The sequence below is a fragment of the Pimephales promelas genome, chromosome 20 (assembly GCF_988280905.1).
Source record: "Pimephales promelas chromosome 20, fPimPro1.hap1.1, whole genome shotgun sequence".
Taxonomy (NCBI): domain Eukaryota; kingdom Metazoa; phylum Chordata; class Actinopteri; order Cypriniformes; family Leuciscidae; genus Pimephales; species Pimephales promelas.
The window spans coordinates 6,806,551-6,819,215 of NC_142788.1; the positions used below are offsets into that span (position 1 = coordinate 6,806,551).

The window sequence follows — 12,665 nt, forward strand, 5'->3', positions numbered from 1 at the left end:
CAGAGTGCCGCCGTGCTGGATTGTGTAGAGCGCTCATTGAATTTGAGGATTTATCGTGTTTAGGCTAAAAACAGGGCTGGCGCTTATCGTGGTTTGGAAAGAAACTGTATCTTGCAGTACATTTTAAACATAGAAAGAAATATAGCGATTTGGCATGAAACGTTGATGGAGCAGCGAAAGGGTTCTGTCCGCAGCAGAATGACACGACAAACTCGTTTTTTTTTTTAAAATGGCGTTTATCACGTTTTGGAAAAGAGCTCTTCAAATTGAGTGTTACATTACATAGGGTTTTGTTGCACTGTAACTGTTTAAAAAAAAATATTTAAAATAAATGGTGCATATTTTGCATTAAAATGAATATCTCCTTGTTCATGCGTCCTTATTTTCTATGGTTAGGCTACTAATGAATTCCTAGTTTACTTTGGAGAATTATAATTGCCACGCTCTGACCTTTCTTGTTATGGATGTTGTATAGTCTTAGTACACTATACAAGCAATAAGTACGCAGGTAAATGACTAGTTAAAAGCAGGGATGGATTAATAAACAGACCCAGGGTCCCAGGAGCTCTGGTGCTCTACACAAATATGCTACTGTAATATAGGCTTTGTATTGGGTTTGTTCATTTCATGTCTGAATGATGTCCATTTATATCTACAAAAGTCACCAGAATCATTTAAGGGACTACCTGTATTTATCAAAATGTTCTCCCAGGGGAGCACACTTCTGGATCCCGCTTGACAAATGTTGATCAGGGCATATATCTCTTGGCTTAGGGGCCGCTTACCTCCCAGGGAAAAAAGTTCAGGCTCAGGATTTTTTTCTACTATCACCCCTGCGATTCAGCCATTAATGCAAATCAAACAACAAAAGGCAGAGAAAATCACTCACAGCTTTTGAATGAGTAACTTTAGATTTAATAAGCATTATTCTATCTATGATAAACTATACAGTGCTATTTTATATTTGATTACTAGGTTTCTTTTCAGACAGAAACAATTACCTGAAAAGATATGTTAGTAGACATTCTTGAAATTAAAGCACTTTGTATATAATTTGTATCTTTGATTAATTGTATTCTACGGAGCCCCTCTAGTCCCACTTTGGTAAAAACAATTAATTATAACTATCTTGTGGCCTCAAGATAGTAACTCGTGGCCTCAAGATACTAACTCGTGGCCACAAGATAGTAACTCGTGGCCACAAGATAGTAACTCGTGGCCTCAAGATACTAACTCGTGGCCTCAAGATAGTAACTCGTGGCCTCAAGATAGTAACTCGTGGCCTCAAGATAGTAACTCGTGGCCTCAAGATAGTAACTCGTGGCCTCAAGATACTAACTCGTGGCCTCAAGTTAGTATCTCGTGGCCACGAGTTAGTATCTCGTGGCCACGAGTTACTATCTTGAGGCCACGAGTTACTATCTTGAGGCCACGAGTTAGTATCTTGTGGCCACGAGTTAGTATCTTGTGGCCACGAGTTACTATCTTGTGGCCACGAGTTACTATCTTGAGGCCACGAGTTACTATCTTGTGGCCACGAGTTACTATCTTGTGGCCACGAGTTACTATCTTGAGGCCACGAGTTACTATCTTGAGGCCACGAGTTACTATCTTGTGGCCACGAGTTAGTATCTTGAGGCCACGAGTTACTATCTTGAGGCCACGAGTTACTATCTTGTGGCCACGAGTTAGTATCTTGAGGCCACGAGTTACTATCTTGAGGCCACGAGTTACTATCTTGAGGCCACAAGATAGTTATAATTAATTTTTTTTACCAAAGTGGGACTAGAGGGGCTCCGTAGTATTCTTGTGTTTGTACTTGTTTTTTTCTTATGTGTCCTTTTTGTATAAACAAAAAAAGCCTGCTCACTGCTGCATAACAAAAATATATTTTACTTCGTTTTGCTTTTTCTATTTTACGTTTCAAAATATAAAGTTTAATTATGTTCTTAAAAAAAATAAATAAATAAAAAATAATAAAAAACACCAAAAAGAAATGATAAGAATACCGTTAAAGTACTGGATCGATAAGCGGTATCGGTAAGAGTGGTAATACCGATAAAACCTTAATGATACCCATCCCTACACTAGGATAAAAATTACAAACTATATCCATATCTATATTTTGTTTTCACCACAAAATCACATTTCAATTAAAATAGTAAGTAATATAAAAATAACACGATTAAATAAAATGGATGATAAATGGTAAAATGATTGAATAACTGAATATAAATGATGACTGTAAATATTAGCTAAAGCAAATGGGAAAAAATACACAATTAAAGATTGCCCTGTTGAAGCACTCACACAGGTTGCTTATGAAAACTCAGGCCCCGTCCACACTGCTGTGTTTTCTAATGCACTCTGTGTGCGGGTTGAGGGGGAAAAAAGCGTTGAGCGATGTAGCAAATCACAGACGTGTGTTGTTTTCTTGAACGCAATGGCCAATCAGAAGTATTTACTATGGACTCCCCTCACCGCTTAAAACAGACTTTTTGTTCAGTGCTGAATTCTGTATGATGGCAAATCCTTTAAAGTCCCCGTGAACCGGAAGTTGCAAACGATTTTTCTCCAGTGCTGTGACGTATTTCCAAGTGAAACGGAATATTGAACAGAGGGCAGGGTTTTACTCTAGCGCTCCTCCTCTCCATCTCTCGCTCATAGCAAAATAACGGTTTGAGGGGAGTGGTTAAGCGTTTCCCCACCCAAACTGTGAAACCTACGTCATCAGAAAAAGAAACCGTTCCAGACCGGAAGTAACTTTTCAGATTTTGATTAAAGATTACTAAGGTAAAACATTTTTTTAATATATATTCACTTGCACGGATTAATTGTTCACCACAAGACTAGTAATATGCGCTAACAAACTAAATAGGTTCAATTTTGATTTCACAGGGACTTTAATTATAACAAACACAGATATTATGAAAAGCTTCATTGATAATAACAGATGTGTGAGACTGTGAGGAACTGTCAGCTTTTTAGGAATTATTAAAGGAGCACACAGTCATGCCAAACCATGCACGCAGGAGCTGCTTGCTTTTATGTTGTAACAATGGTTTGTGTGTTAATGCCTTAATAACAAATAATTCATCAGGAGCAATTATGCTGATGTGTATGCTAGCGATATGTAGGCTAACTTGAAAGTATTTGGAGGTACAGAAAAAAAGTCTTTTTGCGAGCGGGAGCGGGACGAAACATAAATGTTGCGGGCGGGAGAAAGTAATATAGAAAGTTGAGAACGTCACATCGACCCACGTTTTAAAAAATAGCCGGGTTTAAATCATTTAATTGATTAGATTTGTTTTCTTAATTTCCATATAATATTTTGTGTTATGGGATCAAATCACCTGGATATTTAGAGTGAGAACATGCAAACCTTGGCATACAGTACTAATTTAGAATACAATATCTTTTTTTTTTTTTTACAAGATGGGAAAAGTTGAATTAATTCTTGTTTACTTGTGTTCATTTAATTTATTTTTATTTTAGAGCATTCACAGAGCAGTCCTCTGTGTCTAAATAAAGTAATAAAAGTCCCAGAGTTAAAAAATGTGTAAACTGTGTGCGACTTGGTATGACTTGATGACCAATTTGCAACTTGACTTGACTTGACTTGACAAAGAGTATGACTTGACTTGACTTGACACTTACAACAGAATGACTTGACTTGACTTTGACTTGTAATGTTAAGACTTGGACTTGACTTGAGACTTGCATTTAGTGACTTACTCCCACCTCTGGTGAATGGTTACGTGATCCGCGTTTTCAGTCGTTTTAATGTGGACGGAGATCAATTTTAATACGCAGATAAAACGCTGGTGTGGATCCGTTTTTAAACGAAAACGCAGTAGTGTGGACAGGGCATCAAATTGGATCTCAGATCTTCATGGTGATAATTCATGGTGATGAAAATTCCTGTTTTTTTCCGACCTGTAGGTCTTCCCCCCCTTCAGACTGCTGCCAAGGAAAGTCACTCTGATTGTTGGAGCAATGATGCAGGTACGTAATTATTTATTCCAGTAGTAACGAGCACTAAAAAACGAGACCACATAACTCCAATTCTTTATTCTCTCCATTGGCTCCCAGTACATTTTAGAATTCACTATAAAATTTTATTATTCGTTTTTAAAGCTCTTAACGGCCTCGCTCCATCTTACATATTAGACATGCTGACCATTCGAAATTATGGTAGGACGTTGCGGTCGTCCAATCAGCTTATGCTGGAAGTGCCCAGGTCAAAACTTAAACACTGGGGTTGACCGCGCTTTTTCCGTTTCTGGACCTAAGCTCTGGAATAAGCTCCCCAGTGAGTTGCATATTATTACTGACTTAGGCCTTTTTGAATCAAGACTAAAAACGCATCTTTTTAAAATGACCTTTATTACCTAGTAGTGTGTTGGCTCGTTTATATCGATTTTATTTTATTTTTTTATTTATTCCTCTTACTTTCCTCTCATTTTTTATTGTATTTGTGTTATTGGTAGTTTTGATTTGTTGTTTATTCTGTTGTAAAGCACTTTGGTTCACCTATCGGTTGATTTAAGGTGCTACATAAATAAAGTACATTTACATGTTTCAGTTACTTTCCTCTTGTCTAATGCACTCAGATCTGATTTGTAAATGAGCTGTTGAACACACAAAACACTAGCCAATCCTGCATTCCAGAATTAAATGGTAAATGGACTGCATTTATATAACGCTTTCACAGACCGACTGGCCACCAAAGCGCTTTACATTTTACCTCACATTCACCTATTTACTCACTCATTCATACACCGACGGCAGGATGTAGCTGTGTTTACACGGTCACCTTTTTTTAGTTTAGAGTTAAATCATTCTGGTTGATGAAACCGTTTACATCAGGGGTTCTCAACTCCAGTCCTCACGACCCACTGCTCTGCATATTAGCCGTTTCTCAATACCAAGTACGCAAAGCTCGGAGGACGCAAGTCCGGTTCTTCTGCAAATGGAACAGAGCGTACTTGATCGCGTCACTCAGCACGCTCTGGCTACTCCGGTTATTTCTTTATATATATTTTAGGCAAACAATAAAACGAAATATGCTACAACTCTGCCTCTTTTCATCAACAATAAAACGAAATATGTTATAAAATACCACTCTGCCTCTTTTCATTAAAAAAAAATCAACATATTAGCCTAATGGCCATGTGGTTCAGGCAACGCGATTCTCTTCACTACATGATCTTTTTGTTTTCATATTAAAAATATGAAACATTGATTTTTATTGACATTTTGTCAAACAGAGACAGTGTTGTCATTTTATTTTATTGTTCATATAGTGAAGATAATGTAAAAATGTTGTTAAAGTTAAATAACCTAAATATGTAAAGTTATGAAACTTAAAAAAAAAACGATTTTTTTGCCATGCAACAAAGTTTAATGAGACCAAAGATAGACTTATACACAAGACGAATTATACGTCTAGTTTATCCACTTGATGAGAGAGCAGAGCCAGCGGCAAACGTCAGAAGCACTAGCCGAGGATAAGCTGTTCCAGTCGGGGTTGATCTCGCTGAGTGTCCGGTGAAGGCTTAGATGTAAGAAATCCCAAAACATCAGATGCATTTTTCAAATAGGCGCTATGTTTATAAATAAACCACAGATTTGAGATTTAAACAACTACATTCCCGCCTGAAACACTCTTAAAATTACATTTCATGACACGATAATAGTAGTATTTTGATATTTCGCGGATTTTCTCCTCTCCTATTGATCCTTGCTGGTTAGTGCGAGGTGCATTCTGGGATACCTGGCTATCTCAAGTCCACACAAGTCACCTCTCGATGCATCCTCGGTAAACGGGGCGGATCAAGAACACATCCGGGGATTTGAAGTGGACTTGGCTAGATGTGAACTTTGAATTGGAACAGTACTTGGGCAGTGACTGATGTTTCACAAGTCCTCGAGAACACAAGTACAGACAAGAATGCATATTGAGAAACGGCTATACACAATATGCAGAGCAGTGGGTCGTGAGGACTGGAATTGAGAACCCCTGGTTTACATGAAAGCAAAGTAATCAGATTTATGATCCAAATCTGAATGAATCTTTTGATTTGCATTCACAATACATGTGCTAGCCATTGGGTCTCACACACTAACTGTGCATGTGTGAAATTTATGTTCGTTTTCAAATTATTCATGATTCAGAACCAGAGCATAATTCAGAGCATTATCAGCTTGGAAAGCCAATGACATGATTTATAATGTTTGTCAGTGGTCCTTCAACCATTGTTTTAATCTCTTAATGTTCTAGAGCTACATCTGTGCATGACACCATCGCTGCATCAGTGTTGAACATGTACAGAACATCCCCGTTTCAGAGTAAAAGAAATACACAACCACTTTCAATCTCCTCATTTCATCTTTTGCATTCGCTTCGAGTTCGAGTGTTTCTTTAACACTTGTTTTCATGTGCCGCCTCAAACAGCACACGTCTGTCCGATGTCTCTTGCTCTAAATATACCAAATTAAACCCGTACTCCACCCAGTATTTCCCAGTGGAACTACAACAGACATTTAAATAGAGCATAATGGCTCTTACTGCACATCTATGATTGTTTTCTGATGTCATCTGTTCATTTATAGATCACATCAGAGGGAGGGCCACAGCCCCAGTCCAACATCCTCTTCTCTCTCTCCCGTGACCACATCGCCTCAGTCAACAGCCTGGGTCACGTCCAGGGCCTGTCGGTGGGCAACATGAGCGTGACCGGTGTGGTTCAGGCGGTCGACACGGAAACAGGCAAACTAGTGGTGGTGTCAAAGGTGATGCTTCTTTACAGACACATGTGAACACATATGGTTGAAACCATATTGGTCTGTGTGGTGAATGACTTAATGGGATAGTTCATCCAAAAATGAAAATTGTCATCAGTTGTTCTCACTCATGTCGTTGGACACCAATGAAGATTTATTGTAACCCGAGAAACTTCTCTCCCTCCATTGTAAGTCTATTCGCCCAAAACTCAGATGGTTCAAAAGAAAGAGATTGTAAAATAAATCCAAAAGAAATTAGCGGTTTAATCCAAACCTTCTGAAGTGATCCAATCACTTTATAGGATGAACAGTGCTTACAAAGGAGGGACAGACATCTCTCAGATTTCCTTAAAAATATCTTCATTTGTGTTTCAAAGAAGAACGACATGGGAATGAGTGCTTGATGACAGAACGAACTAACCCTTTAGATATCGTTATTGACAGGATCAAGTGGACATTGAGGTGGTGCAGCTGAAGGCTATAAGGATCCGAGCCCCCATCACCAGGATGAAGACGGGGACACTGGTAAACACACATCATGTTTGCGCAGTGTTTTGTCTGCAGAGTATGTTGTCTTGTTACACAGCTTTGGTGTCTTGCTGTAGATGCCGGTGTATGTGATGGGCCTGAGCAGCAGTCAGACGCCCTTCTCTTTCGGGAACGCTCTTCCCGGCCTCAGCTTCCACTGGTCTGTGACGAAGAGAGATGTTCTGGACGTCCACACACGCCACTCAGAGGTCAGGACAAAACCCTTGCACAGTGATGCACACTGCTTGTGTTCACTATTCCTGTGTTGATTTTAGCTTCGTCACTGCTGGTATCTCAATATCTTACGATGTTATTTAAACGATGATGATTTATTGAGTAAAACACTCAATGTTTTTGCATTGGCTCTCAAAACATTTAAAAAAGTGAAAGGAAAGGAAAAAGACATGAACAACTGTTGTTTCAATGTACATTAAATGTATCATACGTAAGTGCTTACTGCAAAACACTAGTATAATGTATAAATACTAGTATAAATGAATAATCTAGACCCATCCTTTTTTTTAAAAATAAATAAACACCAATATAAAATTAAAAAATATAAGGTAACACTTTATTTTACAATGTCCTTGTTACATATGTTACATGTTACCACACATCTTACCATACTAATAACAGTACATTATGCATAATTACATGCAATTAACCCTCAAACAAAACCTAACCTAACCCTGTAGTAAGCACATGTAGTAAAAATATTAAAATGACTCAGTGCTTAAATATATAATTACACTGAAACAATGACACCTTAAAATAAAGTGTAACCATTTATTTTAATGCGTCTTTGTTGCACTGTAATTATACATTTAATAATAATATTAAGTAACTTCATGTACTTACTATAGGGTTAGGATTAGTGTTTGGTTGAGGGTTGATTGCATGTAATTATGCATAGTTTATAGTTCTGTCAGGTCCATTAAGTCAAAACACATGACAATAAATTATTAGGAAATTGTATTGAATAAAATGCAATTCAAGTTGATAATTAAAACTGGGCAATATGTCTCTGTTCAGGGAGTTCTCTGACCTTTCATGAGCACCATGAAATAGCAGAGAGTCAGAGGACAGCAGCAGGTACCTGGCAACCTCTTGTGAATAAGACAAGAGATGGAATCAGACAATTAAAATGCTTAGAAATCTTTATGAATAAATACGAATTAGTTGGCAATATGTTTCAGTTCAGATGAGTCTCCTGACCATTCATGAGCACCATGAATTTAGCAGAGAGTCAGAGGACAACAGTAGCATTAGGGGAAATTTTGCTGCAACAATCCTGCATATTGTACCTTTATAATAACATTATTTTGGTTATAGCCTTTTTTGTTGCTGTTTTTAGTTTGAGTCAGTCAGCCATCAGTTTTTCTAATACACTTAAAGGACCACAGGTGGTAAAGTGCACAGCAACAAAAAATACAAATAACTATCTTTAACTTTGCTTTTTTCTGGGATGCTTAGTCAGATTTTGTGGGCATTTAGAGAGGAAGAGAGGTAGATAAAGAGAGAGGGGGGATAGAGATTATTAGATTAATTTCGCTCAATTTCTTGGTCATTTTTTATTTATTTATTTATTTTTGCAAGAACCCTTGCAAAATTATTTTAAACAGATTAAGAACGCCACCACTACTGTACTGATCACATCTATATGGTTGGATTGATTTGTTTAGATTTGTTTACCATGTACCTAATATAAATAAATAAATCATCTCCAGTTAACTTGCAGAGCATTCATTTAGCACTAAAATGTGTTTTTGAACTCAAGCTGTGCGCTCGTTGCCGCGGTGATCAGTGTCATGGATACAGTGTTTTCTGTGTCTTCACTCGGAGGTGCGCTTCAATCTGTCGCCGTTGCGGACTCTATTCATTCCTATGAAATCACAAAATAAAACACAAACCTGTCCCTGCTTGATATAGACTGTAACAACTGATGAACATATTCAGTTTTGATGAGAGAAAAAAATATATACGAGTGCGGAATAGAACCCGTGACCTCTGACATGCTTGGCAAAAGATCTCCCATTAGACCATTGAATAACTCAAACTTAAATTGCGGATCAATGTATTTATTTACGGGTTGAGCAGAGAGGCTGCACAGTTTGACAAGCGGCAATGACATGGTACACACATTGCAGATTGCTAATGAATTGTCTTTTTCACACACCTTGTAGAACTGCCAGACAGGTGAAGCCATTTTTATCAGGGCATAAAAAAAATTGTGTCGTGAATTTTGCGTCATCTGATTGGTTTTTCTGGATCTGCCGCCGATCACACATCCCAAAGCAATTATTGGCCGATTATGATCGGCGACCGATCAATCGGAGCATCCTTATTTAGGAGCGAACTGTATCTGCTTAAATAGGGTACCCTGATTAGAGCGTAGGCATTAGCAGCGAGGGGAGATGAACACATGGTTGTCAGTTTGGTTTGAAATGTGCTGGGGACAATGACGCATTCCTTCTTTTTTCTCTTTCGCGAAGGTCATGTTTTCAAAGACGATTTCCTGTAGCTTACTGATGTAAATAAATAAAATGTATACAAAGATGTGATGTCCGACCAAAAACGTTATGATACTTTGGGTTTAATTGGTCGTATATGAGATATGTTGTTAGTATGGAGAATTTTAAAGTGAATAAATACACAGATTCACCTATACTGAGTATGTACAGTGATGGTCCAGTGGCAGTAATTTTGCCAAGCGTGTCGGAGGTTCTGGGTTCTAATCCGCACTCGTTTAGTTGGTTTTTTTTCCCTCATCAAAACCGTATTTATATTGATATGCAACCACTGAAAAACATTCTCGTTTTTGATGAGGGTAAAAAATACTGTACAAGTGCAGATTAAAACCCAGAGAAGCAGGGACATGTTTGTGTGTATTTTGATTTGTGATTTCACCGGAACGAATGAAACCTCCCCAACGGATTGCAGCGAGCATCCGAGTGAAGAAAACTCATTTCAGCGCTAGATCGCCTCTTATTTAACAAACGAATGCTGCTAGCTAACTGGAGATGTTTTATTTGTATTGGTACATCCGTGCCGTGAGACATGTTTCAAAAGTGGTGGGGACAATATCGACCCTGGCAAAAAGTGGTGGGGACATGTCCCACCCGTCCCCCCCGTAAATGACGCCTATGGATGAACAGCAGATCGCCGATGAGACCGTGTTGACTGCCGATAGCAGCATCTTGACAACTTGGCCTTCCAGAACTGATGCTGATGCTGAATGTGTAATTACTCTATAAATAACTACATGTAACATATGTAACAATGACACTAAAATAAGGTGTTAAAAGGTAATAAGGTATTAAAAATGTGATTGGTGCAACAATTATTTATAGATGGATGGATAGATAGATAGCACTTTATTATCATTGTACATGGAAATTTGTCTTGCAATATAAGTTCCAACAATTACAACACACAACTTAAAAAAAGCTAAAAACATAGTCATCAGTAAAAACAGCCTCTTTGAAGAACAAAACACATGACCTTGTCCAAGTGGCAGGTCTGTTAGTTTGCGTTGACACATTTCTGTGGTGACCTTTGACTCCAGTGTCTGGTGGTGTTGTGCTTCAGTGTAAGCAGTGTGTGTGTAATCTCTCTTGCAGGCATCTGTGCAGCTCAGCGCTGAGCACAACTTTGCCATGAGTGTGTTTGCCAGGACTAAAGGCCGCACTGGACTGAGGGTGGTGGTGAAGGCCACTGTTCCTCTGGCGGGACTTCTGGAAGGCAATGCCCTTGAACTCCATGATGAGATACAGATTCAGGTAGGCGGAAACTCAGTCTGTCATTCATTTGCTAAACAGAAAGCAAAGACTGACTCTTACCATACATTCAACCGTGCATTCAATAACAATTTCAGGTCTATGAGAAACTACAGCTGTTGAACCCAGAAGTTCAAGCGGAGGAGATACTGTTGTCACCAAACTCCCTGCTGAAGCTCCAAACTAACAGGTTCTTCAGTTCAGATCAACACGTATAGATACAGATCAACATGTATAGATACAGATCAAGACGTATAGATTCAGCTCAACACATATGGACACAGATCAACGCGTATGGATACAGATCAACACGTATAGATACAGCTCAACACTTAAAGATGCAGCTCAACCCTTGTAGATACAGCTCAACACGTACAGACACAGATCAACACGTCTAGACACAGATCAACAAGTATGGATACAGCTCAACAAGTATGGATACAGCTCAACACGTAGAGATGCAGCTCAACACTTATAGATGCATAACAACACGTAAAGCGCAGCTCAACACGTGTTTATCCAACAGCTCAACACGTATAGATACAGATCAACACGTATAGATAGAGATCGACATGTATAGAAACAGCTCAACCTGTAGAGATACAGCTCAACATGTATAGATTCAGATCAACACGTACAGCTGGCTTGCTGTGTTTGAACTGGACAACATCATACATCCATGTTGCTTTGTCATGAATTTGAGCTGTATTTCCCTACAAAGACAAAATACAGTAAACACATTTTGACCAGCATATCAGTAAAAACCTAGTGTGAAATACAAAACAGGATACAATTTTATTTGTTTAAGTAATAGTGTCTTCAATTCAAATTCATTAAGTTAAATAGTGTTTTTAAAGTAGTTCACCCAAAAATGAAAATTCTGTCAGTAATTAAGTCAAGTCAAGTCAAGTCACATTTATTTATATAGCGCTTTTCACAATACAGATTGTATCAAAGCAGCTTCACAGTGATAACATGTAAGTAGCACAACACAGATCAACAACATTGCTAAACACTAAATAAATAACCCCAACTGAGCAAGCTCAAAGCAAGCCAAAAGCAAGGCGACAGTGGCAAGGAACCAAACTCCATCAGATTGGATGGAGAAAAAACCTTGGGAGAACCCAGGCTCAGTCGGGGGCCAGTTCTCCTCTGGCTTACATTCATATTGTTTAAATATAAATATTAAATATAAATATTGTTTATGAATCAAACGGCGCCATAACATATCGCAGGCGTTGAGTCGTCTCATCACAGGCGTTGAGTCGTCTCATCACAGGCGTTGGGGCATCCGAAATCCCCGTGAGAGGCTGGACACAAAACTGGACCTGACGAACGCCATTTTTCTCGGGACAAGCGTCCCGAGATAACAGCAGAAAGGCAGATGGGAAATAATTAGCATAGCTGATGTTCATAATAATTTCCGTTATAACTCACAAACTCTCCGTAACCCGAACTCTCCGCAACCCAACCATACGCGCCGACCCGTTTGTCTAAGAGGCTGTCGAGCCCCACTGGTGCGTTAAGCAGTTTCAGTGGCAAACGGTTCCGTATGGCATAACAGAGGACTAGAAG

The 12,665-nt window shown here is 38.7% G+C and overlaps 1 protein-coding gene across 1 annotated transcript in view; it reads left to right on the forward strand.

The window, feature by feature from the left end:
- Positions 1-12,665, forward strand: part of nup210 (nucleoporin 210) — a 74,033-nt gene that overhangs the window by 25,382 nt on the left and 35,986 nt on the right. Inside the window, exons 24-29 of the mRNA XM_039689778.2 lie at positions 3,943-4,005; positions 6,616-6,795; positions 7,231-7,311; positions 7,392-7,523; positions 10,935-11,093; positions 11,189-11,280. Coding sequence (XP_039545712.2) covers positions 3,943-4,005; positions 6,616-6,795; positions 7,231-7,311; positions 7,392-7,523; positions 10,935-11,093; positions 11,189-11,280 — 707 coding nt within the window. The remainder of the gene's footprint in view (positions 1-3,942; positions 4,006-6,615; positions 6,796-7,230; positions 7,312-7,391; positions 7,524-10,934; positions 11,094-11,188; positions 11,281-12,665) is intronic.